The sequence below is a fragment of the Podarcis erhardii genome (assembly GCF_964252035.2).
Source record: "Podarcis erhardii genome assembly, chromosome: 7".
NCBI classification, from domain to species: Eukaryota; Metazoa; Chordata; class Lepidosauria; order Squamata; family Lacertidae; genus Podarcis; species Podarcis erhardii.
This window is the reverse complement of record NC_138511.1, coordinates 89,013,123-89,037,489: the sequence shown is the minus strand read 5'-3', so window position 1 is coordinate 89,037,489 and position 24,367 is coordinate 89,013,123. Positions and strand designations below refer to the sequence as shown.

Sequence of the window (24,367 nt, the reverse complement as noted above, 5' to 3'; positions counted from 1 at the left end):
AAGCAATTAACTTTGCCCCAGAGGCATCTTGCGCTGGCCAAGTTGAGTTTGTTTGGATAGCTTAAAGGAGAACGGGGATGTTAGAGAATTCCACCAGAAATGGAAGCAAGTGGTATACCTTCCCGCTGGAGTGCTACCTATTTATCTACTTGCACTTTGACGTGCTTTCGAACTGCTAGGTGGGCAGGAGCAGGGACCGAGCAACGGAAGCTCACCCCGTCATGGGGATTCGAACCGCTGACCTTCAGGCCAAGGCTTAGTGATTTAGACCACAGCGCCACCCACGTCCCTTAGATTTTGTCATAGCGGATAGTAAAATGGACAGCACAGGTTTCAGTGGAAGAATGCAAAGTAGCAGAACACAAAGGGTGTGATAAGCACAGGATGGGGTGCCTCCTTAGAGCCCTAAGAGCACATTACTTGGAGATTTGCAGTCCAGTGTTAGCTGTTGCACCACCTGCTGCCAACCACCATGGCTGAAACCCCACTTGAGACACAATGCATGGCTCCCTGGGACTCATCAGGCTGTCAGAAATGGTTCCTGGCTGGCTCAGCAATCTCTCACAGCGGCAAGGGTTTCTCTATATTACATGTGCAATGGAGAAGAGGCATGTCACCTGGAGAATATTTCCCCCCACAGGCACCCGGTGGGACGCGGGTGGCACTGTGGGTTAAACCACAGAGCCTAGGACTTGCCAATCAGAAGGTCGGCGGTTCGAATCCCCGTGATGGGGTGAGCTCCCGTTGCTTGGTCCCTGCTCCTGCCAACCTAGCAGTTCGAAAGCATGTCAAAGTGCAAGTAGATAAATAGGTACCACTCCGTCGGGAAGGTAAACGACGTTTCCGTGCGCTGCTCCGGTTCGCCAGAAGTGGCTTAGTCATGCTGGCCACATGACCTGGATGCTGTACGCCGGCTCCCTCGGCCAATAAAGCGAGATGAGCGTCGCAACGCCAGAGTTGGCCACGACTGGACCTAATAGTCAGGGGTCCCTTTACCTTTACAGGCACCCCATGGCATTTATTCAGAGTCAACCCGTGGTGTCTGGTATCCCTCAGACCTGATAGAGCAGCTAGGAGATCATGGGAACATGGTCTCAGGGGCACGGCCAAGGGGGTCAAGGGGACATGGCCAAGCTGTTCTCCCTTCCCCTGCCACATATTTTCCCCTTGCAAATATATTAGGAACATTTAAGAATTGCACTTCTACAAATATTTAGTACCTAACTGAACTGAAAAGTGTCTTAGCTTGGTTCTGAAAGCTGGTCCCTGCTGCCCCTGTTGCTTCCCTGCATGCCCTCCTGTTCTGGTTCCCTCCCTGTATTCCCGCTTTGCAAAGAAAACAAGAAGCATTCAACAGCAACGCACACATTTATTGTGCGCCATCTTCTTCCCACCATGTGGAATGAAGATCATGCTCTGCTAGGATGATAATGCTGAGATGACAAAAGCATTCAGCAACACACACAGACAGATAGCTGTCAACTCTTCCCTTTTCTTGCGAGGAATCCTATTCGGTATAAGGGAATTTCCCTTTAAAAGAGGGAAACGTTGACAGCTATGCACAGACACAGGCTGCAGTCCTAACCTCAGAACTGACGATACTGGTACAACAACACATCCAAAGTCAACAGGGGACTGCACAACACACACATACATTTTCAGGCTGCTAATAATAATGAGACAAACCTAGACAGCATCTTAAAAAGCAGAGATATCACCTTGCCAACAAAGGTCCGTATAGTTAAAGCTATGGTTTTCCAAGTACAGTGGTGCCCCGCAAGACGAATGCCTCGCAAGACGAAAAACTCGCTAGACGAAAGGGTTTTCCGTTTTTCGAGGTGCTTCACAAGACGAATTTCCCTATGGGCTTGCTTTGCAAGACGAAAACGTCTTGCGAGTCTTGCAAGTTTTTTCCCTTTCCCCCCCTTTTTCTAAGCCGCTAAGCCGCTAAGCCGCTAATAGTGCTAATCCACTAAGCCGCTAATAGGGGTGCTTCGCAAGACGAAAAAACCGCTAGACGAAGAGACTCGCGGAACGAATTATTTTCGTCTTGCGAGGCACCACTGTAGTGATGTATGGAAGTGAGAGCTGGACCATAAAGAAGGCTGATTGCTGAAGAATGGATGCGTTTGAATTCTGGTGCTGGAGGAGACTCTTGAGAGTCCCATGGACTGCAAGAAGATCCAACCTCTCCATTCTGATGGAAATCAGCCCTGAGTGCTCCCTGGAAGGACAGATCCTGAAGCTGAGGCTCCAAGACTTTGGCCACCTCAGGAGAAGAGAAGACTCCCTGGGAAAGACCCTGATGCTGGGAAAGATGGAGGGCACAAGGAGAAGGGGACGACAGAGGACGAGATGGTGGGACAGTGTTCTCGAAGCTACAAACATGAGTTTGACCAAACTGCGGGAGGCAGTGGAAGACAGGAGTGCCTGGCGTGCTCTGGTCCAGGGGGTCACAAAGAGGCGGACACGACTAAACAACAACAACTATTATTATTATTATTATTATTATTATTATTATGAGATTATGAGAAAACAACGGCAGAGAAATTGAGCTACGAATGCACACATGGGCTGCCATTCTAACCCTAACCCGTGCTAATAATGACACGTCGCTGCCTCTCCGAAATAAAACAAGTGAGCATGTGTTGGTGGCAGCCAAAAGGGCAGGAATCCCCCCCAAACCCAAGGCCAAGTCAGGCATGAGAAGGCTGCTATTGGATGAGGTGTGGCCGCCATTTTTGCACCCATCTCTGTCATACCCAATGAAGGGAAACTTGTTTTAAAGTTGGGGGGGGTATGGGGAAACCGCAAAAGGCACCCATGGGGCTGGGCAAGGCAGAAGGAGGGTAACAGGCAAGGTGCAGCCACCATTTTTGCACCTTTCTTCACGCACAGAGAGAGAAAAGAACAAGCTGCCTGTCCTTTCTGAGGTGAACGGCTGCCCTAGTTGGCCAGTCTCCATTTTGCTATGTATATGTGTGTAAAAGAGGGGGGGGCTCTGCCTGGGCATTCACAAGACCAGTTTGACACAGGACAAGGCTTGTGGTTGTGCTGATGCCTCAGGAGGGTTGTGGCACATAAAACCAGAGCCCATCATGGGTGGCAAAGTATCTCCTCCCTCTTTGCCAGACATAGGCAAACTTGGCCCTCCAGATGTTTTGGGACTACAATTCCCATCATCCCTGACCACGGGTCCTGTTAGCTACGGATCATGGGAGTTGTAGTCCCAAAAGATCTGGAGAGCTGAGTTTGCCTATGCCTGCTCTTTGCGTTCCAGATCTGCAAAGGGTTTATCACTGCCGCCTGTGATTTTTCACAAAAACTTTAAAGTGGGTCTGGTTTTTGTGGATGTGTGTAGTGTAACCTCTGCGTTTTGGGTGTCAGATTGTGGTTTTCTGAGCTCCTTCCCCCAGAAACCTCCGGCTTGTCTGCCTCCATTCCCTCTTCCCTCAGGGACTTGAGGGGTGAGACATCTGGTGAGGAACCAAATGGGTCGTTTCTGTGGAGAAATAAGACCCATTTTTCTTTCTCCTCAGACCAGACAAGGGATGTGAGCAAACTGAGCAGAGGCAATGGAGCCGTCCTCTAGCAGAGGCATTCTCCCGCCTTTTCCTTCTCTCCCGCCATGAAGAGGCTAAATTAATGCCAGGCTCAAAATGGCTGCCTTTAGGTACATGCCTCTTCCTTCCTTCCTTTCTTTCATGACGATTCAAAAGGTTCTCCTGCCCTCTTTCTCCCCCCTGGAGTAAGCCCTTCCCGATGGCCCTTCTAAACAGCTACCATCTGAAATAAATTAATTACTACACACGCCTTGTTCTGAAATAAATTAATTACTTCACACGCCTCATAAGTCCCTGAGGAATTTGGAAGGTTCCTCAGAGGATGGCTTGGAATTGCCTTGCTGGGTGAAACTGCAAGATGGCCTTGTTCCTTTTCCTCGTTTCCTTAGACTTTCCCCTCAGCTATTGAAAAGTTAAAGCTGCCTCTCTTTTACCACAGCTTTCCAAGTCATTGTCTTAAGGATCTCTCGAAATTCACTATATAGAGTTTCATTTTTTGCACAGTTTGCACATGAGGGTGGATATAACCCTCTGTGTTTTCTGCCTACGCCTTGACAGTTTAATATTAAATAAGAGTGTATTCTTTAAATGTAAACTATTTTTTTCTTCTTTCCTTTCTTTGACAAATAGTCCCAAATAGTCTCAAATTTTTAAAAATAGAATTGAGGAGAATTTCAAGAAAACCCCCAAGCTTTCTAGTATTCCCTTTAAACAGTAGAAATATGGGGCTGGCGGGAGTTCTGCACTGGCTCCCATGGCATGGTAAGTTCCTGCCCATGTGCAGAGGTTTCATAGAATCATAGAATCCTAGAGTTGGAAGAGACCACAAGTCCATCGAGTCCAACCCCCTGCCAAGCAGGAAACACCATCAGAGCACTCCTGACATATGGTTGTCAAGCCTCTGCTTAAAGACCTCCAAAGAAGGAGACTCCACCACACTCCTTGGCAGCAAATGCCACTGTCAAACAGCTCTTACTGTCAGGAAGTTCTTCCTAATGTTTAGGTGGAATCTTCTTCCTTGTAGTTTGGAACCATTGCTCCGTGTCCGCTTCTCTGGAGCAGCAGAAAACAACCTTTCTCCCTCCTCTAGGTGACCTCCTTTTATATATTTGAACATGGCTATCATATCACCCCTTCACCTCCTCTTCTCCAGGCTAAACATGCCCAGCTCCCTTAGCCGTTCCTCATAAGGCATCGTTTCCAGGCCTTGGACCATTTTGGTTGCCCTCCTCTAGACACATTCCAGTTTATATGGCTTCATCTAGCTGGAGAAGCTTCGTTTGCATATTTCTGGCTGCTGTTAAAACATTCAGGAGCCTTTTTAGCTAAATGCACCAATGTCCATTAGGCATATTCTTTCTCCTTTGACCATAGGGTGCATCCTGGCATCTTGGGTGATGTTGTCCCCATTTTCCACCTCCGCAGGGCACCCATTTGATCCGACCTTCTACCTCAGCCACACCGCCTCCAATGTTATCTGCTCTGTGGTTTTTGGCCAGCGGTTTGAATACGAGGACAAACAGTTTGTTTTTTGACTTGATGCAACCGAGTAATCTTTGGCTGATGTTAAAATGTTCAGGAGTAGCTTTGGCTAAATGCACAAGCGTCCATTCTTCCTCTTCCTCTTCCTCCTCCGATCACAGGGGATATCCTGGCACCTCAGGTGAGGATGGCTATAGGGCCTGATGGTGTCAGGTGCCAACCTGATCTGGCGGTTGTGGTTCTTACAGGGCCGGATTTAGGTTTGATGAGGAGCTACTGAAGGGAATGGGGCCTTTTATATGTCCAGCTGTCCTTTGTCAACAACAAATTGCCGCTGTTTTCTTTGAGCTGAATACCGTATTTTTCGCCCTATAGGACGCACTTTTTCCCCTCCAAAAATGAAGGGGAAATCTGGGTGCGTCCTATGGGGCGAATGCAGGCTTTTGCTGAAGCTTGGAGAGCGAGAGGGGTCGGTGTGCACCAACCCCTCTCGCTCTCCAGGCTTCAGGAAGACATCCGCAGCCTAGGCAGCCCTGCGGGAGTTCCCGCAGGGCTTTCTAGGCTGCGGATAGTAGTTTGCTTCCCGGAGCGCCGGGCGCGCTGAAAGCAGAGCGCCCGGTGCTTCGGGAACACATCCGCAGCCTAGGCAGCCCTGCAGGAGTTCCCCGCAGGGCTCCCCACGCTGCGGATAGCAGCCTGCCGCCCGGTGGGCAGGGCACCCTGAAGCAGAGCGCCCCTCGCGCCGGGCAGACATCGGCCAGCCCCACAAGCTCGGGGGACAGCAGGGAGGCGCAGCGCCGCCATCCCGCTGTTCCTCGACCTGGTTCGGTTTCCCCGACCTGCTTTTGGGGGGGAAATAAAGGGGAAAAAATTTCCTTTATTTCCCCCCCAAAAAACTAGGTGCATCCTATGGGACGGAGCGTCCTATGGGACGAAAAATACGGTATATGCTATATGGTAATTTATGGGCCTAACAGGTATCTAAAACCATTTGCACATGTTGCCATGCAATCAGTCCATGCAGAATGTAGGCACCCTATATATAGAAAGCCACTTCCGCCCTGCAGAGGAGGGGGGATTGCGGGCGTCACGGCCCCACCACAAGCGCGGAGGCTGGAGCCAAGCCCCCATGCGACTGGGGCAATCACCGGCCGTGTCACCCCCTGGCCAGCCAATTGGCTGGCTCTGGGGGAGTGGCCTGCCCTATTTAAACCAGGACGCAGCCAGGGATCTCCCTCTTTGCCGCCCGTCAACTGTTCCTGCTTTTCCCACCCTCCCACCCTTTAAGGTTTTCGTTCCTTGACCTTGCTATGGACCTTGGTTGGTCGCCGTTGAGGGGCCTGGTAGGAATTTTTCCACTTGGCAAATTGGCACCAGCCACTTGGTTTTCGCCTACCTCGTAGCAAATCGTCACAACTTTCTTGGTATTGGCGGTTAGGCATTGGTATTGCTCTGTAGATGGAAGAGGGGAGGTAGTGCCCTCACCTGAGCTGCATATTGAAGGGTAGTCCGATAAAGGATTCTGGGGGGCGTGGCCCTGTCTGAAGCCTGGGGAGGGGAGGGCCTAAGGCACGCCCCCTAGTGGTGACCCTGGGGGAGTTCCTAGTTGATGTGCATCAGCAGGACTCCCCCAACTGGTGGTTAACCTGTCAAGTGGAAGGGCTGAAGCCAGATATAGTCGGTTAGGACCAATGCCTAAGCCAATGCCACTCATCACCTGTAACCAATAAAGTTGTGGCCTTATTTAGCCCATTAACCTTAATAATTGTGTCATGTGTCTTTATTTCCACTGGGGGGGGGACTCACCACGCAAATGAGCAAACCAGTGATATTTTAGGGGGCAGCCTAGCAGGCAGGGCCCATGACTTACATCACAGGAGCCCACACAACACAAAACTGTTTCTGTATGTAGGTTTTATTTTATTTGTTTTTTATCTTACATTTTGGAAATGTACATCCAGTTTTTTCCCCTTTAAATTTTTTGGGAGCCCCCAAGAGAGTGGGGCCCTAAGCTATAGCTTGTTTAGCTTATACATAAATCCTGCACTGGGTTCTCACTCCTGGTCTCCTCAGCAGCTTCTGCTTCCATTCCAATATCCATTTCCCTTCATCCCTCTCCAGTTAATGGAGGGAGCAAGCTGCAGGGACGGACCCTGGTGTCAGCTTGCAGTCTGTTTGCTTGGGGTGCTCATCTCTGCCAGGTGGTTACCAAGATGGGGATGGTGGCCTGGGGCATTGGTTGAGACCTACAGTCTTCATCTTTAGATGCCCAAGGCTGATCCATACAGGCTCTTCCTTGGTGGAGGCCTATGGGACTAGACAGGGCTGGAGATAAAAAGCTCTGGCTGACTAAAAGGGGCTTTTCTGGCAAGGTTGTCGACGCTTTGTTTCCCACAAGGCAGGTATCTACCAACAAAATGCACAAGGAAGTTGCTTTTGCTTTTGTTAAAAATAAGCAAATACCATACAGTAGTACCTTGCGTTAAGAACTTAATTCATTTCGGAAGTCCGTTCTTCACCTGATGTACCACTTTAGCTAATGGGGCCTCCCGCTGCTGCCGCGCCACTGCCGCGCAATTTCTGTTCTCATCCTGAAGCAAAGTTCTTAACCCGAGGTACTATTTCTGGGTTAGCGGAGTCTGTAATCTGAAGCATCTGTAACCCGAGGTACCACTGTATTTTTCCATGTATAAGACTAGATTTTTTTTCTTTTAAAATTATGTTAAAAATTGGGGGCATCTTATACACAGGTATAAGACGCCCCACATTTTCTTAATTTGGAGTCCCCCAAACAGGGGGCGTCTTATACATGGGGGGGTGTTATACACGGAAAATACGGTAAATCCTGGTCTTGCTCCACCGAGACTGACTCAGGAAGGATGGGATGAATAGGGAGTTGGGCTGTACCATGATTAAAATGCCACCTGCCATTTTAAGCAGTGTTCTAGACAGTTTGGCTGGTCCAATCTTGTCTTCACGTCAGATGCTTTGAGGACATCTGGGACTCGGCTACATTAGTCCAAAAAACCCAACCCGCCCCCAACACTTTGAATGTGTTATAAACATGAAACGCCAGATGGCGCCAGAGAGCAAACAAAAAAATTCTATGCATTTTTTTTACATAATATTTTTTCCCTTTTGTTATAATTATTTAATTTCTGACTTATTTGTAGTATCATGTTTTCCCCCCTGTGTATAGATCCACCCCTCTTTGTTGTTGTTGTTGTTTTTTAGTCGTATGGTCAAACTCATGCTGGTAGCTTTGAGAACACTGTCCAACCATCTCGTCCTCTGTCGTCCCCTTCTCCTTGGGCCCTCCATCTTTCCCAACATCAGGGTCTTTTCCAGGGAGTCTTCTCTTCTCATGAGGTGGCCAAAGTCTTGGAGCCTGAGCTTCAGGATCTGCCCTTCCAGTGAGCACTCAGGGCTGATTTCCTTCAGAATGGAGAGGTTGGATCTTCTTGCAGTCCATGGGACTCTCAAGAGTCTCCTCCAGCACCATAATTCAAAAGCATCAATTCTTTGGCGATCAGCCTTCTTTATGGTCCAGCTCTCACTTCCCTACATCACTACTGGGAACACCAGAGCTTGAACTATACGGACCTTTGTTGGCAAGGTGATGTCTCTGCTTTTTAAGATGCTATCTAGGTTCCTGGAGCAGGAACTGGCAAGCCACTCCAGTATCCCTGCCAAGAAAACTCCATGGACAAAGACAACCAGGATTAGTGGAAGGTAATTTGCTACTCTAAATTTCATACTGATTTCTTCCCACCCAGAGGAATCTTCCATTTGTCCCTTTCTCTTCTCATTCCTCTCCCTCTCTTGTTCAGGGAATTGAAGTCTTCCTTGCACTGAGATCTGTGCTGAGATACCCCAAACATTTTGCAAAATCAGAAAGATTTGACCCTTAGCACTTCCTGGATGAGAACGGGCAGTTCAAGAAGAATGAGGCTTTTATGCCATTCTCTTTTGGTGAGTCCATTTGTGTGTGTGTGTTTACAGCAAATAATAGCTCAACATGGGACTCACCCCCACTTCCACTTGTGTGCCAAGGCCCTGTGGCTACATCACAGCCTAAGTGATAAATAACCAGACAAGACAACAAAACCACTTCCGAACTCGAGAGGATTATTTTCTTGCAGGAGATGCAGCCAATTGGCTGACCTGGGGGGGGCATGGCTTGCACGATATCACACTGGCATGGCCAGGGATCTTTTGCCGCCTCAGCTCATCGGGTTTCCCACCCTCCCACCCTTTAGGTTTTACTTTTGACCTTGCTATGGACCTCGGTTGGTCGCCATTAAGGGGCCTGGTAGGATTTTTTTTGCACTTGGCAAATTGGCACCAGCCACTTGGGTTTTTCGCCTACCTCGTAGCAAATCGTCACAACTTCCTCGGCATTGGCGGTTAGGCATTGGGATTGCTCTGTAGATGGAAGAGGGGAGGTAGCGCCCTCACCTGACCTGTATATTGAAGGGTAGTCCGATAAAGGATTTCGGGGGGCATGGCCCCATCCAAAGCCTATGGAGGTGAAGGCCTAAGGCACGCCCCCAATCGGTGACCCCGGGGGAGTTCCTAGTTGATGTGCATCAAAAGGACTCCCCCTACTGGTGGTTAACCCTTGCCGGTCTTCAAGCAATCGGGCTGAAGCCAGATACAGTGGTGCCTCGCAAGACGAAAAGAATCCATTCCGCGAGTCTCTTCGTCTTGCGGTTTTTTCGTCTTGCGAAGCAAGCCCATTAGCGGATTAGCGGATTAGCACTATTAGCGGCTTAGCGGCTTAGCGGATCAGCTGATAAGCGGCTTAGCGGATCAGCTGATAAGCGGCTTAGCGGCTTAGCTGATCAGCTGATAAGCGGCTTAGCGGCTTAGCAGCTTAGCGGATCAGCTGATAGGCGGCTTAGCGGCTTAGAAAAAGGGGGGGAAGGGAAAAAACCCCGCAGGAACTCGCAAGACATTTTCGTCTTGCGAAGCAAGCCCATAGGAAATTTGTTTTGCGAAGCACCTCCAAAACGGAAAACCCTTTCGTCTAGCGGGTTTTCCGTCTTGCGAGGCATTCGTCTTGCGGGGCACCACTGTAGTCGGTTAGGACCAATACCTAAGCCAATACCGCTCATTCCTGTAACCAATAAAGTTGTGGCCATTTTTTGCCCATTAACCTAAATATTTGTGCCATGTGTCTTTATTTCCACTGGGGGGGGGGGAGGCAGGAACTCACCACGCAACATAAATTGGCTTCAAATCGGCCACAACTTTATTAATTACAGCTGTGAATGGTTTGGCATAGGCATTGGGTGTAGCCCAATTTTCCACTCCAGACCGTTTGCTGGGAGTGCATCTAAGGGTAAATCACATCTGGGGTGTGTGGGTGTGGTATGACCTACATCAAATAGGGGTACCTATTCCCTGCCTGCGCACCCAGACAGAAGCAACTCCTTGCATATCCCTTTAACAGGATACCCATAACCAAGGAGGGGCAGGCAGAGGCTACAACCTCCCCTCCAGCCAAGACCAGCCAAGTTGTGACTATTGCTACGAGGAAGGCAAAAACCACAAAACTGGAGCCAATTTGCCAAGTGGAAAAATTCTGGCCTGGTTCTGAATATGGCAGCCAATAAAGTCCATAGCAAGGTCTAACATGAAGGCAAAAAACACATGAATAATGGAGGCAGAGTAGGAGATCCATTGAAGAACTGGGGAGGAAGTCTTCGCAGACCTCTGTTTATCCCCCTGGGAGTGGAGCCAAGTGATGCCTGTTGGCTGAGCCTAAACCTGCCTGCCATTGGCTGATTTGCAAGCAGGCTGCAATCCAACCCCAGGCCAGTGCCAGATCGCGGACATGACCGGGGCTGCAACATCGCCTGACCATTAAGGTAAGCAGACTTGTGTTGTGCCTAGAAAGCAGAGGTCTGAGGGATTTTGTGACGGCCTGGGAATCCGATTCAGAGGCTGAACCTGAGGAGTCCCAGCCTGCACAGGAGTCCCCGCCTCCAGGGCCAGCTGAGCCGGGGCTGGGGCTTGAACCTGAAGGGTCCTCACCTGTGCCAGATCCTCAGGTGCAGACACCAGCTGAATCTGCTCTGGCTCCGGGGGTGATGGAGGACCCATTGCCTGCAGGTGCTCCTCTCCCAGCCCTGTCAGGGGAAGGTGAGGTTGCCTCTGGGTCTGGTAACCCTCCAGCCTCTCCTGAGCTGCAGAGGCTCAGGGCAGAGAGGCGGAGGGAACTAAGTTCCTGCAGGAGGAGTTCCTCGCCTCCAGGTCAGGAGAGGCGAGTCACCTGTGGGCCAGGACCACCCCAGGCCTCAGAGGAGATAAAGGCCAGTCAGCCCAGTCCCAGGTTGCGGGAGCAACATTGTTGGAAACCTGTTCCTGCCTGGATCCTGACCTGCTCCTCCAGAGTTCCTGACCATGCCTGGCTCCTTGCCTTGGACCCCGCCTTGCCCTTGAGAGACAGCCTCCAGACCCTCAACCCAGGACCGGACTCGGACCACGCTGCACAGTAACCCCCCTGGGACCAGCACAGATTTCCCCCTTGTCCTGCTCCATTCCAAGAGGAAATAATAAGAAAAATAAGAACAATAATTTTATTATTTGTATTCTGCCCACCTGGCTGGGTTGCCCCAGCCACTCTGGACAGCTCCCAAGAGAAACCCACTGTTAAGCAATAGACAATCCAGGGGGAACCCACATTGCTGTTTGTTCTGATTGAGTGCTAAAGAGTAGTTTCCCCTGGAAACAGGAAGCAGTTAAGAATTAGCCAGAAAGTGTTGCTGCTGCAGATGTACCCCCAATTTACCCTGTCTGTCCAAACGTCATCTTTTTTGCCTACCGCAGAGAAATCTCTTTGCCAGCCATGCACACCAAAATACCAACGGTCTTGTTGTATCCAGGGGCCTTGGCCCAAGCACACCCAAGCAGGCTATAGCAGCACCCTAAAGCCCATCTTGGCATTCTTCCTGTTTCCTAAAGGTAAAGGTAAAGGGACCCCTGACTGTTAGGTCCAGTCGCAGACGACTCTTGCGGCGCTCATCTCGCTTTACTGGCCGAGGGAGCCGGCGTACAGCTGCCGGGTCATGTGGCCAGTATGACTGAGCCACTTCTGGCGAACCAGAGCAGCGCACGGAAACACCGTTTACCTTCCTGCCAGAGCGGTACCTATTTATCTACTTGCACTATGATGTGCTTTCGAACTGCTAGGTTGGCAGGATCAGGGACCGAGCAATGGGAGCTCACCCCGTTGTGGGGGTTCGAACCGCCGACCTTCTAATCGGCAAGTCCTAGGCTCTGTGGTTTAACCCACAGCCCCAGTTGCGTCCTTCTGTTTCCTAGGGAAACACTATTGTTTGTGGGAGCGGCTGACCTGGATGCAACTCTTCCTTTTCATCACCAACACCCTGCAGAACTTCCACTTCAAATCTCCCATCCTGTCTGAAGAGATCAACATCTTTCCCAGGCTGGCTGGTTTTATCACCATCCCACATATTCATAACATGTGCACCGTTCCTCTCTGAAGGACGAAAGAATCTGTATGAATCTGTATTTGCTCGATTCTTCCTCTCTTTTGGTACTAAGACAATTTTTGACTCTTTCAAACTTGGAATTTCTTTTTGTGAAAGATAATAAAACAGCTCCTTCAAAAATGGGACTAGTTCTTCCTAGAATGCTTAATCCAAAAAGCCCTCCATTCCTGGAAACTCATTCTTCTTAGCTTTCTGGATATTGTGATGGCCTGGGAATCTGATTCAGAAGCTGAACCTGAAGAATCCCAACCCTGCACAGGAGTCCCCGCCTCCAGGGCCGTCTGAGCCAGGGCAGGGGCTTGAATCTGAAGGGCCCGCACCTGTGCCGGATCCTCAGGAGCAGACACCAGATGCATCCACTCTGGCTCCGGAGGTGATGGAGGACCCATTGCCCATCAGGGGAAGGTGAGTTTGCCTCTGGGTCCAGTAACCCTCCAGCCTCTCCGGAGCTGCAGAGGCTCAGGGCAGAGAGGCGGAGGGAACTATGTTCTCTCAGGAGGACTGCTCGCCTCCAGGCCAGGAGAGGCGAGTCACCTGTGGGCCGGGGCTGTCCTATACCTCAGAGGAGATAAAGGCCAGTCAGCCCAGTCCCAGGTTGCGGGAGCAACATCGTTGGAAACCTGTTTCTGCCAGCACCCAGACCTGTTTTTCCAGAGTTCCCGACTACGCCCAGCTTCTTACTTTGGACCCTGCTTCGCCCTTGGTGGACAGTCTCCAGACCCTCGACCCAGGACCGAACTCTGACCACGCCTCTCTGTAACCCCCCCCCCCGGGGCCAGCACAGATATAATCCATGGGTTCTGCTGTCACTGGATCCATTTCTGTTTGAGAATATTTCTTTAAGATTCAAATTATCCAATAAATCTAAGATATCTTCCCAAGATGGATTTTTTTTATGAATTATAAAATTGACTATAGAAAGCAAATAACTCATCTTTCATCCCAGGTTTTTGATTTTTGCCTTGTTTTTGAGAAAACCATCAGTGTTGCATCTTTAAAATATCTGCCAAGGTAGTACTTATTTCACATTGCTCCCTTCTCAAAATACTTTTGTCATAAATAAGCTAAACCTCGTGTCACAGGTTTAGCATATTGCAAGTTTTTCTTGCAACCAATAGATAGCCTGTGAGAGGTCATTTCCATGCTACACCTCAAATTGAGAAAGCCCCAAGACTAATCTTTCCTCTTGTTTCACTACCAGTCAGATCAGTCAGAAACTCCCCCAGAACCATCCTCATAGGTCTCTTGCCTCTGCGGAAGATGAAGGGTCATGAAAGCCGAAATCTCAATGGGAAATGAACTGACCATGACAAGGGACTGAGGTCTAGAGCCCTCACTTTCAGATCACACTCTTCATGCCCAGTTGAGAAAACTAGGTCCAGAATGTAGACTACCACATGCATTGGGCTGCTGAGAGAATGCATTGCACATTCTCATGGTCGCCATGGCAGCCCTGAAGCCTTGGCATGGGTGTTGAAGTCTTCCAACACAAGCAGTCTGGGAGTCCTCCACCCCACCTCCAAAGCCATGTGATGGCCTGGGAATCTGATTCAGAGGCTGAACCTGAAGAATCCCAGCCTGCACAGGAGTCCCCGCCTCCAGGGCCGGCTGAGCCGGGGCAGGGGCTTGAACCTGAAGGGCCCGCACCTGTGCCGGATCCTCAGGCGCAGACACCAGCTGAATCCGCTCTGGCTCCAGAGGTGATGGAGGACCCATTGCCTGCAGGTGCTCCTCTCCCAGCCCTGTCAGGGGAAGGTGAGGTTGCCTCTGGGTCCAGTAACCCTCCAGCCTCTCCTGAGCTGTAGAGGCCCAGGGCAGAGAGGCGGAGGGAACTAAATTCTCACAGGGGGAGTGCTCGCCTTCAGGCCAGGAGAGGCAATTCACCTGTGGACCGGGGCCGCCCGATGCCTCAGAGGAGATAAAGGCCGGCCAGCCCAGTCCCTGGTTGCGGGAGCAACATCGTTGGTAACCTGTTCCTGCTGGCACCCTGACCTGCTCTCCTGAGTTCCTGACCACGCCCGACTCCTTGCCTTGGACCCCGCTTCGCCCTTGACAGACAGCCTCCAGACCCTCAACCCAGGACCGGACTTGGACCACACTGCACAGTAACCCCCCCCCCCGGGACCAGCACAAGCCAGCTGTCTCAGCTCAGACAGGTAGGTAGCCAGGCAGCGAGGTAGCTGGTAAGCCAGCAAATTCTCTAATCTGTCCTGATTGCCCAATGCCCAGAACACAAACTCTACACCCCCCTCCAAACTGGATAGAGAGGCTGGAGAGAGAGATGGAATAACTCCAAAGGGGGGGGGGGTGATCCTTCAGCAAAATTTATATAAGAGCCTCAGTTTCAGCTACGTGGGCACTTTCTCTTCCCGGCTACTCGGAGCTCCACAGGCCACCCGCAACCTCCCCATGGATCCCCTCGGAGCAGCAACCCTTTCCCTCTGCTACACTCCTCTTAGTCTTACACCAGCAGAGACCAGGTCAAAAGATACAGACTTCTGAGAAACGTGGTGAGAGAATTGTGTTTGACTCTGGGACTCCTTGAAGCTCCCTTGGGGGTGCAGACTTGGGCAGACAACTCCCTGTCTCCACTATCTGTCCATCTGAACTTTGCTCTGGTAGGTCTTCTCTTGACTTGAAAGAAGACCCTGAGCAGAGAGTAAACAGGTTGCACAATTTCAAGGAGGAGGTTCTTCCAAAGGTATGTAACAGGCTCAGCTCGGACTGCGCAGGTATTTTCTCTCCCCAGCTGGTCAGCAACACATTACCTGCAGAGCTCCACAGGCCACCCACAACCTCCCCATGGATCCCCTCGGAGCAGCAACCCTTTTCCTGGTCATCTGCCTCTCTTGCCTGATGGTCCTCTCAACATGGCGGCAGATGCACCGCAAAAGCCAGATGCCGCCTGGACCAACTCCCCTCCCCTTCATCGGGAACCTGCTCCAAGTCAACACAAGTGATATGTACCGTTCATTCATGAAGGTAACTTTCTACAATGTGTCAGAGCACAGTTTCCTATTCTCTGAATTGTTATTATAAAATCATTTTTATATATTGCTGATGAATGAAGGTCACTCCCATCTATCTACCTACCCACTCATCCTTCTCTCTCTCTCTCTCTCTCTCTCTCTCTCTCTCTCCCACTTGAGTCATCATCTCCTCATAATTCTCCTTCCATCAATTTATCCAGCTTCTTATTCTCTCTCTCTTTATATTTCTGCCTAAGTGGAAGGACCTATGCTTGCATACAGCTATATATTTCCATCTTGCAAGATATCAACCTTAATTAAAATGTTTTGAAAAGACTTCCACTGTTTACGCCACACGTCTTTTATACTTCAGTCACCATAACTTCTGTTCTTCATATCCTTCCTATAGGTTTTCCTTAATTTTTCACTTTACAGTGGTACCTCAGGTTAAGTACTTAATTCGTTCCGGAGGTCCATTCTTAATCTGAAACTGTTCTTAACCTGAAGCACCACTTTAGCTAATGGGGCGTCCTGCTGCCGCCACGCTGCTGGAGCCCGATTTCTGTCTTTATCCTGAAGGAAAGTTCTTAACCTGAAGCACTATTTCTGGGTTAGCGGAGTGTGTAACCTGAAGCGTATGTAACCTGAAGCGTATGTAACCTGAAGCGTATGTAACCCGAGGTGCCACTGTACATTCTTTATATTTTTCACAAGATTAGTCTAAACACAACCAAATTTGGGTAACTGAGCCCTGGTTTTGTAAATATTCATTTAGACAATCCCACTGTTTCTTGACCATAATCTTAGGCTTTCTCATGTCTCATTTCCACATCAGTTGGTGGTTCTTTTTAAGGAAAGTCCTCAAGAAAATTAGTCAGCATTTTAGTATGCATTTCTTTTAAATAAACATTTTCCCTTAGCAATTCTTCCAGATAGTGAGGATTTTCCAATGTTATTTTCAATCCTATAAACATTTCCATGCACACGTTCCCCTAATATATGCAGTTATGCTCACATTTTCTTGGGGGTGGGGGGGAGGACTGCATCATCCGACTCAAAGTAGTTTCAATTTTGAAGGGGCAGCTCTGTTTAAGAAATAATAATAATAATAATTTATTATTTGTACCCGGCCCATCTGGCTGGGTTTCCCCAGCCACTCTGGGCGGCTTCCATAAAAACCAAAAATACACTAAAATACAATTAAAAACTTCCTTGAACAGGGCTGCCTTAAGATGTCTTCTGAATGTCAGGTAGTTATTTATCACTTTGACATCTGATGGGAGGGCGTTCCACAGGGTGGGTGCCACTACCGAGAAGGCCCTCTGCCTGGTTCCCTGTAGCTTTGCTTCTCGCAATGAGGGAACTGCCAGAAGGCCCTCGGCGCTGGACCTCAGCGTCCGTGCAGAACGATGGGGGTGGAGACGCTCCTTCAGGTATACTGGGCCTTTGAGGCTGTTTAGGGCTTTAAAGGTCAACACCAGCACTTTGAATTGTGCTCGGAAACGTACTGGGAGCCAGTGTAGGTCTTTCAAGACCGGTGTTATGTGGTCTCGGCGGCCGCTCCCAGTCACCAGTCTAGCTTCTGCATTCTGGATTAGTTGTAGTTTCCGAGTCACCTTCAAAGGGAGCCCCACGTAGAGCGCATGGCAGTAGTCCAAGCGGGAGTAAACTAGAGCATGCACCACTCTGGTGAGACAGTCCGCGGGCAGGTAGGGTCTCAGCCTGCGTACCAGGTGGAGTTGGTAGACAGCTGCCCTGGATACAGAATTGACCTGTGCCTCCATGGACAGCTGTGAGTCCAAAATGACTCCCAGGCTGCGCACCTGGTCCTTCAGGGGCACAGTTACCCCATTCAGGACCAGGGAGTCCTCCACACCAGCCCGCCTCCTGTCCCCCCAAAACAGTCCTTCTGCCCTGTCAGGATTCAACCTCAATCCATTAGCCGCCATCCATCCTCCAACCGCCTCCAGGCACTCACACAGGACCTTCACCGCCTTCACTGGTTCTGATTTGAAAAAGAGGTAGAGCTGGGTGTCATCTGCATACTGATGAACACCCAGCCCAAACCCCCTGATGATCTCTCCCAGCGGCTTCATATAGATGTTAAAAAGCATGGGGGAGAGGACGGGGAAGAAAGTGGGAATGAGGACTGTTTGCATTATCACACAGACCGAACCCTAATTTCTCCCCCATGAATGGCTTTAGAGATTTATTGCAGCAGCTACATGTATGTCCAGGAAAATGCTTCACTGCAACACCAGCAGTTTCATCCGGCTGTGGCACACCTCCCTTCCTTTTCATCATCTCTGAAGTCGGCACATGTGGCCCAGACCAAGGGAGCCGCTGACGGAAGGAGACTGCCCAGCACTGAACCTCCTTTTGGGAGTTCTTTCAGCCTGGCTTATTATTTCACATGGTTCACACCACGCTCAGTTACAGCCTTGGGCTCCTTAAAGGAAAAGTTGCAGGCAAACTTAACCAAGAAATGAATAATGCACTGCCCAAAGAAATCCAGCTATTCTCTTCTTAAGAATTAATTAGAAATCTCACACCCAGCAGAACCTGCTCTACCTGGTAGGTGAAAATGGAGACTTCCCACCAAAGAGAGGTATTTGGGCATGAGTGTCCAAGCAACTTGGATTAAAGAAATATATATGCACATATGTAATGCCATGGCAGGGGAAGGGGGGGATCACATTATGAGCTAACATTTCGTGTAAGAGACAGTTTGTGGAAAAACAACAACACACCAGCCTCTAGAACGGTAAGAAACAACATTAGTAATACTCAAACAATTAACAAAGCAATATTCCCACCACTGGCTAGCAGATAAACATTATGTATTATGTGTTTATATATGTTGGAAGCTGCCCAGAGTGGCTGGGGCAACCCAGTAAGATGTGTGGGGTATAAATAGTAAAATTATCATTATGGAATGGGATGTCCCTATTTCCATCAGAGAAATGTTGAAGGGTATGCACCTCTTTTTCTAGAAAAATAGCTCTGGGTCAGCTAATGCTAGGGAGGATAGCCAGTTTTTAATCTTGCTTGTCTTCCTGAAAACCAACCTGTTTGCTCCATCTGTCCATCTGATTTCACACAATGCCCTCCCCCTCTTTTCACAGATTCATGAGAAATATGGTCCTGTCTACACCATCCACTTAGGGCCCCGCCGTGTTGTGGTCTTGTGTGGATACGATGCTGTGAAGGAGGCCCTGGTGAATCAAGCCGAAGAGTTCAGTGGCCGTGGAGAGCAATCCGCATTTGACTGGATTTTCAGGGGTTACGGTGAGTGGCTCTTCTTGGGCAACCCTTGGCCAGAGTGCATCTTTACTGCCAATTTTTCTAGTGTAACTGAAAGCAAATTATTTTCTAAACTTGGTACACATAAAACATTGGTAAACTTGGTACTTAAACAGTTAATATTCACACTACCCTTTCCAGCTGACTCATGCACTGTTAGTACTACAAAAAATTCCTTCCAGTAGCACCTTAAAGACCAACTAAGTTAGTTCTAGGTATGAGCTTTTTCCCACACGAAAGCTCATACCTAGAACTAACTTAGTTGGTCTTTAAGGTGCTACTGGAAGGAATTTTTTGTTTTGACTATGGCAGACCAACACGGCTACCTATCTGTAACTGTTAGTACTACATTTACAGATTTACAAGGCTGCTTTTCTACAAGGGTTTGTGCAGACTTAACAAAAATGTTTGTCGCTGCCGAGTCTAAAATCCAGTCCTGTCCAACGTCATGACTGGTGCCTCGAACTGATGCAGAAACATACTGGACTCTATTCTTCCTGTCTCCTCGCTTCCCAGCAAACGCTGTGTTTTCTCCCACAGACACAGTGCACTGACGTACTAAATGCTTAGTTGACCCACAACGATAGCATCTTCTGACTATGAAAGCTGCTTCCTCAACAACCTCTTTAGGTTGCATATCTTTTACTGGACTGCCTCCCATTTCTGGAGTTACGGTGAGGGGTTGTGGCCTTCCTCTCATGGCGTCTTTTCTCCTCATCAAGCAAACGCCCAATTAAGAAATGCATTGTTAATTGGCTTTCTGGAATTGCCTCCAAGGTCATCACTAAATTGTCCCATGACTCAGGAAGTGAAGACAGCACAATATAAACCTTTCTCTGTTCAGAAAAATGTTCCCCAAGTTCATTTAACTGTGAAAATAAATCACACATTCTTTGAAGGTGTTTTGAAACACATTCACCCTCACTTAGTCTGGCTCGGTACAGAGCTCTCATTAGAGTAATTTTGCTGCCAGCAGTGTCTCTAATATGTATCGCTCTCAGTGCTTTCCAAATCTCACTTGCTGTTTCAAGGTCTCGCACATGAGATAATTGAAGCTTCTCTAAACTCAAAATTAAATTGGCATGGGCTTTGTCCTCCAGCCTTTGGTCTGCTTCATCTACTTCTTCATCCTCCTCTTTTACAGGAGGGTTAACAATAACAGTCCAACATTGTTCTTTCTTTTAAAACGCCTGCATCTGTAAACTCCATGACATATAATTGGACTCTCCCAGTTTCTCTACTGGAAAATAGGAAGCTCCCCCTTGAGCTCCAGTTCCAAGTCCAGCCATGGCTCCACCCAGCTTTCAGCTTTCCACTTTACTCACACGTGGCTTGAAGAAATGTTCGGCTCCTGGTCTCAAACAGACACTCCCTGCCGATGCCTTCACACAGCCAGCTGAGTTGCTTCCAGTCACTGGGTTCTGAGAGCCAGTGTGGTGTAGTGGTTAAGAGCGGTAGTCTCGTAATCTGGGGAACCGGGTTCGCTTCCCCACTCCTCCACATGCAGCTGCTGGGGGACCTTGGGCCAGTCACACTTCTGTGAAGTCTCTCAGCCCCACTCACCTCACAGAGTGTTTGTTGTGGGGGAGGAAGGGAAAGGAGAATGTTAGCCGCTTTGAGACTCCTTAAAGGGAGTGAAAGGCGGGATATCAAATCCAAACTCTTCTTCTTCTTCTTTTCACACTCTGTCTCTGCCCACTCAGGACTGGGCCCATAACCTATTGGAGGGGGATTTTCAACTGGTGGCAGAGGACAGACTGTGACTCCAGGAGACATAGGTGTAAAACCAAAACTAAAACGAAGACTTTATTACAAAACAACAAACAGAAACTCCGGGGGGTGTTATTCCTGTAGGCAGGCTACAAAACACTGCTTTTTCCTTTTGTAGCCACGGCCAGCTGCAACCAATTAACCCAGAAACTTCTTAAAGGTATACACATGTTTCTGTGCAGAATGTCTCCCAACATTTAGCAATGGTCCTTCATGCAGTCCTATGAAGAAGATTTTTGAATACCCATTTTTCAGTGGAGAAAAGTGATCCGAGAAAGGGTTTCTCTAGGCAATTAAAACGAGTCATAGACAGTGGCGGAGCTTCATGCTCCGGCACCGGGGGGGCGGAGAACAGGCGGGGCAGGACTGGCACGTGTCCCGGGGGCATGGCGCACATCCTGGGGGCGTGGTGCGCCGCCACAGGGGCGTGGCACGCGTCCTGGGGGTGTGGTGTGCTGCCTGCGGGGGCATGGTGACCAGCACAGGATTGGGGGCAGCCGCAATGGCACCCCACCAGGATTGCGCTGCTGGGGGCGGTGTACTCCCCCCCCACTCCTCTTCCTCCAACAGTGGTCATAGAAGAGATGGGATTTGCATTTTAATATTCAAAGCCAAGTAGAGGACCAGTGATGTAACTTAGTTGCTTTGCAAGGGTAGATGATCGTGCCTGGAAAAAGCTCTGGGTTTGCATATGCCTTCCCTCAGCTGATCGTCAGCTGTGTCTTTTCCTCTATTTTTCTCCCTGTCGGAGGTTCCTTACGACCAAGCTGAAACAGCTCTCCCCCATGACATACTATCTTTGGAATCCAATGACCTCTGCTCCGGCAGTGATTAACGACCTAAGCCTTTGATGAGGCTTCAGGCACGTTCCCATTATGCAGAGTATCCAAACAGCAGAAGGTCAAGAAATATGTGCTACATCGCTACGTTTATTTCTAGCTACGTGGGACAGAAAAGAATATGCATCTGCTCTCTGTGAGAGTCAGCGAACAACAACACAAAGAAACAGGAAACCAGTAACATCAACATCCGTGTAATGGTTCTAGGGGTTGCTCGTGCGTAAGTCGTCGCCACACCTGGCTGGGTTACCTGGGTGAACCCTGTCTGTCTGGACAGCCACCCATCTGTGGCTGTCTCAATCGCTAGCAGAATCCGTCAGTGGGCGTTTCTTGAACTTCTTCCAGCAAAGAAGTTCTTTGACGCCCAGTCTCCTCCTACTCTCCCTGCGTGGAAGTCTTCTGCGCAGGGAGGGTGTGGGCAGTGGAGGACCCGTGCTCTCCCCGCTGGTCTCCGGCGAGGAGTCCTGGAGCCCCCTCGCCGATTCCCCCATCTGCCCCCCTTCTCCACTGGTGCTACGCTGATTTCCTTCCCCAGCAGATGGGCTGCCTCTCTCCCTCCTGGGACGCTCTCCGGCATCCCTCTGGAGCCCTCCCTCCTCCTCTGGCTCCAATGGCAGTTCCCTGACAATCCGTCTCCCATCTCCCGTGAGACTTCCAGCAGTCTGGAATGTAATCAGAGTCTTGTGACTCCAAAAACTGCACAGTGGCATAACAGAAATCCGACACTCCCGTCCACTCTTAAATATCTCAAATGTCTTCACACACACACACACACACACACAAGACTCCTTAACTTTGCAAATGTGTTAGCAGTTTTATTGCTGCACAACTAAGAGAGAGAGAGAGAGAGAGAGAGGGAACACACACTTAGAATGTTCTTCCAAGTGCTGAAATTGCAACTTTAAAAACCAGTCAACAAAGATTTCATTGCGGGCGAAATCTCTATCACTGTTTGTTTCCAGCCACATTCCCACTGAGTGCACCTTCTCCTGTCCTCCTTCCCTTTACTCCTCCTTCGCTTCTCAGGGGTTGCCTTCAGTAACGGGGAACGGGCCAAGCAGTTACGCCGATTCTCCATCATGACACTGAGGAACTTTGGGATGGGAAAGAGATCCGTCGAAGAGCGGATCCTGGAGGAGACCCACTTCCTGCTGGAATCCCTGAGGGAAACAAAAAGTGAGCTCAGTTTGGGTACCTTCAAAAATGCTGCTTAATGAGTTACAGGTAATAGTTAGAAACTGGACAGTTACTTGGGCATTTGAACGCTGATAATCTGAACCTTGTCACTGTGGCATTTGAGTCCCAATTGTATACTGGACAGCTCCAAGGTTGCAAGGAGCAGGAACTAAAAGTGCCAGTCTCTGCTTCCCTCGGACAAAATAAGCCAGATACACAATAGCAAAATGTGACCCAAGTGATCCAAGCATTAAAATTGACAAAGGTAAAAGTTATAAAAACTCAAAGGATATTAATGATCAATTAATATCTCGGTCCTGTATACCTGAAGGAGCGTCTCCACCTCCATCACTCAGCCCAGAGACTGAGGTCCAGTGCCGAGGGCCTTCTGGCAGTTCCCTCACTGAGAGAAGCCAAGTTACAGGGAACCAGGCAGAGAGCCTTCTTGGTAGTGGTGCCTGCCCTGTGGAACGCCCTCCCACCAGATGTCAAAGAGATAAACAACTATCAGACTTTTAGAAGACGTCTGAAGGTAGCCCTGTTTAGGGAAGTTTTTAATGACTGGTGTTTTAATGTATTTTTAATCTTTTGTTGGAAGCCGCCCAGAGTGGCTGGGGAAACCCAGCCAGTTGGGCAGGGTAGAAATATATTATTATTATTATTATTATTATTATTATTATTATTATTATGAATTATATACTAAACTGAAAGACATCAGTCACATCAGTCACAAAGATATGAAGGTCTTTTTTAATAGAATAAAACTACCCCATTTAGATGATATACAAAAACAAATGCTATTAACACCAATACTGAATGGGAGGCAAAAATTAAACAAACTACTGGTATTCTTAAAATGACAAGTGGCAAAACACAATGACTGGATAGACTCGCCATTGAATGGTATAAGATCTATTGGTACCAAAACTTCATCAATTGTGTGATGAGGTACCTGATAAAGGTATTTTATCAACAATATGTATTCGAGCTTAAATTACAGTTATTCCCAAACCAGATAAAGATCATACACAGTGTGCAAGTTATCAGTCTATAGCGTATCTTTGATTAATGTTGATACAAATATTTCAATATTCTATTAACTGGTCCAAATCGGAATTGATTGGAATAACACTTGCAGTTTAATGTTGAGTTTTGGATATAATGGAGATGAAAGAGATTTGGATTATTATAAATGATGCAGGACAAAATGGTTAACAAAAGGACCCACAAAGGGGAGGAGGGAAGTCCAGGAGATTCTTTGGGATCTTGTTTTTATGTTGGTTGTTGGATAATTGATTGGGGGGGGGGGGGAATTGAACTGGAAAATTAAATAAATTTTTAAAAAACACAAATTGGAATTGGTGTCAGTAGGTCAAAAATTTGATTGCACATTCATTAAAGGAATATCCATTTCGGATTTGTTCTGAATCTGTTAAATACCTAGGCATCTTAATACCAAGAGAGATAGCACAGTTAGTTACTGTTAATATATATAAATTTCTAGGTGCTCCTTTTGACCCCACCTACGTCCTGAGCCGTTCAGTGTCCAACGTTATCAGCTCCATTGCCTTTGGCAACCGCTTTGAATACGAAGATAAGGAGTTCCTCTTCTTGCTCAGCACTTCGCTGGAAATCTTCCAGTTCACTGCCACCTCTTGGGGACAGGTACGTTGGAGGGGAGGGGGAGGACTTCCAGCATGAGATTGTGAATAATGCCACTTCTCCTAATCTGCTCAAGGAACAGC

General features: G+C 48.7%; 2 protein-coding genes and 1 long non-coding RNA gene across 5 annotated transcripts in view; all 3 read left to right on the top strand.

The window, feature by feature from the left end:
* LOC309345798 (cytochrome P450 2G1-like) overlaps positions 1-24,367 on the top strand; it is a 46,623-nt gene that overhangs the window by 17,590 nt on the left and 4,666 nt on the right. The window lies entirely within an intron of this gene.
* Positions 2,529-3,810, top strand: LOC309346248. Its single transcript, XR_014158524.1, has 2 exons — positions 2,529-2,933; positions 3,540-3,810. It is a non-coding gene; the product is annotated as an uncharacterized lncRNA (long non-coding RNA).
* Positions 8,987-24,367, top strand: part of LOC309345778 (cytochrome P450 2A13-like) — a 43,403-nt gene continuing 28,022 nt past the window's right edge. Inside the window, exons 1-5 of one of the 3 annotated variants that reach the window (XM_081869164.1) lie at positions 8,987-9,017; positions 15,315-15,547; positions 18,660-18,822; positions 22,473-22,622; positions 24,127-24,287. In XM_081869164.1, the coding sequence (XP_081725290.1) occupies positions 9,002-9,017; positions 15,315-15,547; positions 18,660-18,822; positions 22,473-22,622; positions 24,127-24,287 (723 nt within the window). In that variant the 5' untranslated portion in view covers positions 8,987-9,001. The remainder of the gene's footprint in view (positions 9,018-15,314; positions 15,548-18,659; positions 18,823-22,472; positions 22,623-24,126; positions 24,288-24,367) is intronic. The other 2 variants (XM_081869163.1, XM_081869162.1) reach the window with 2 other exon arrangements.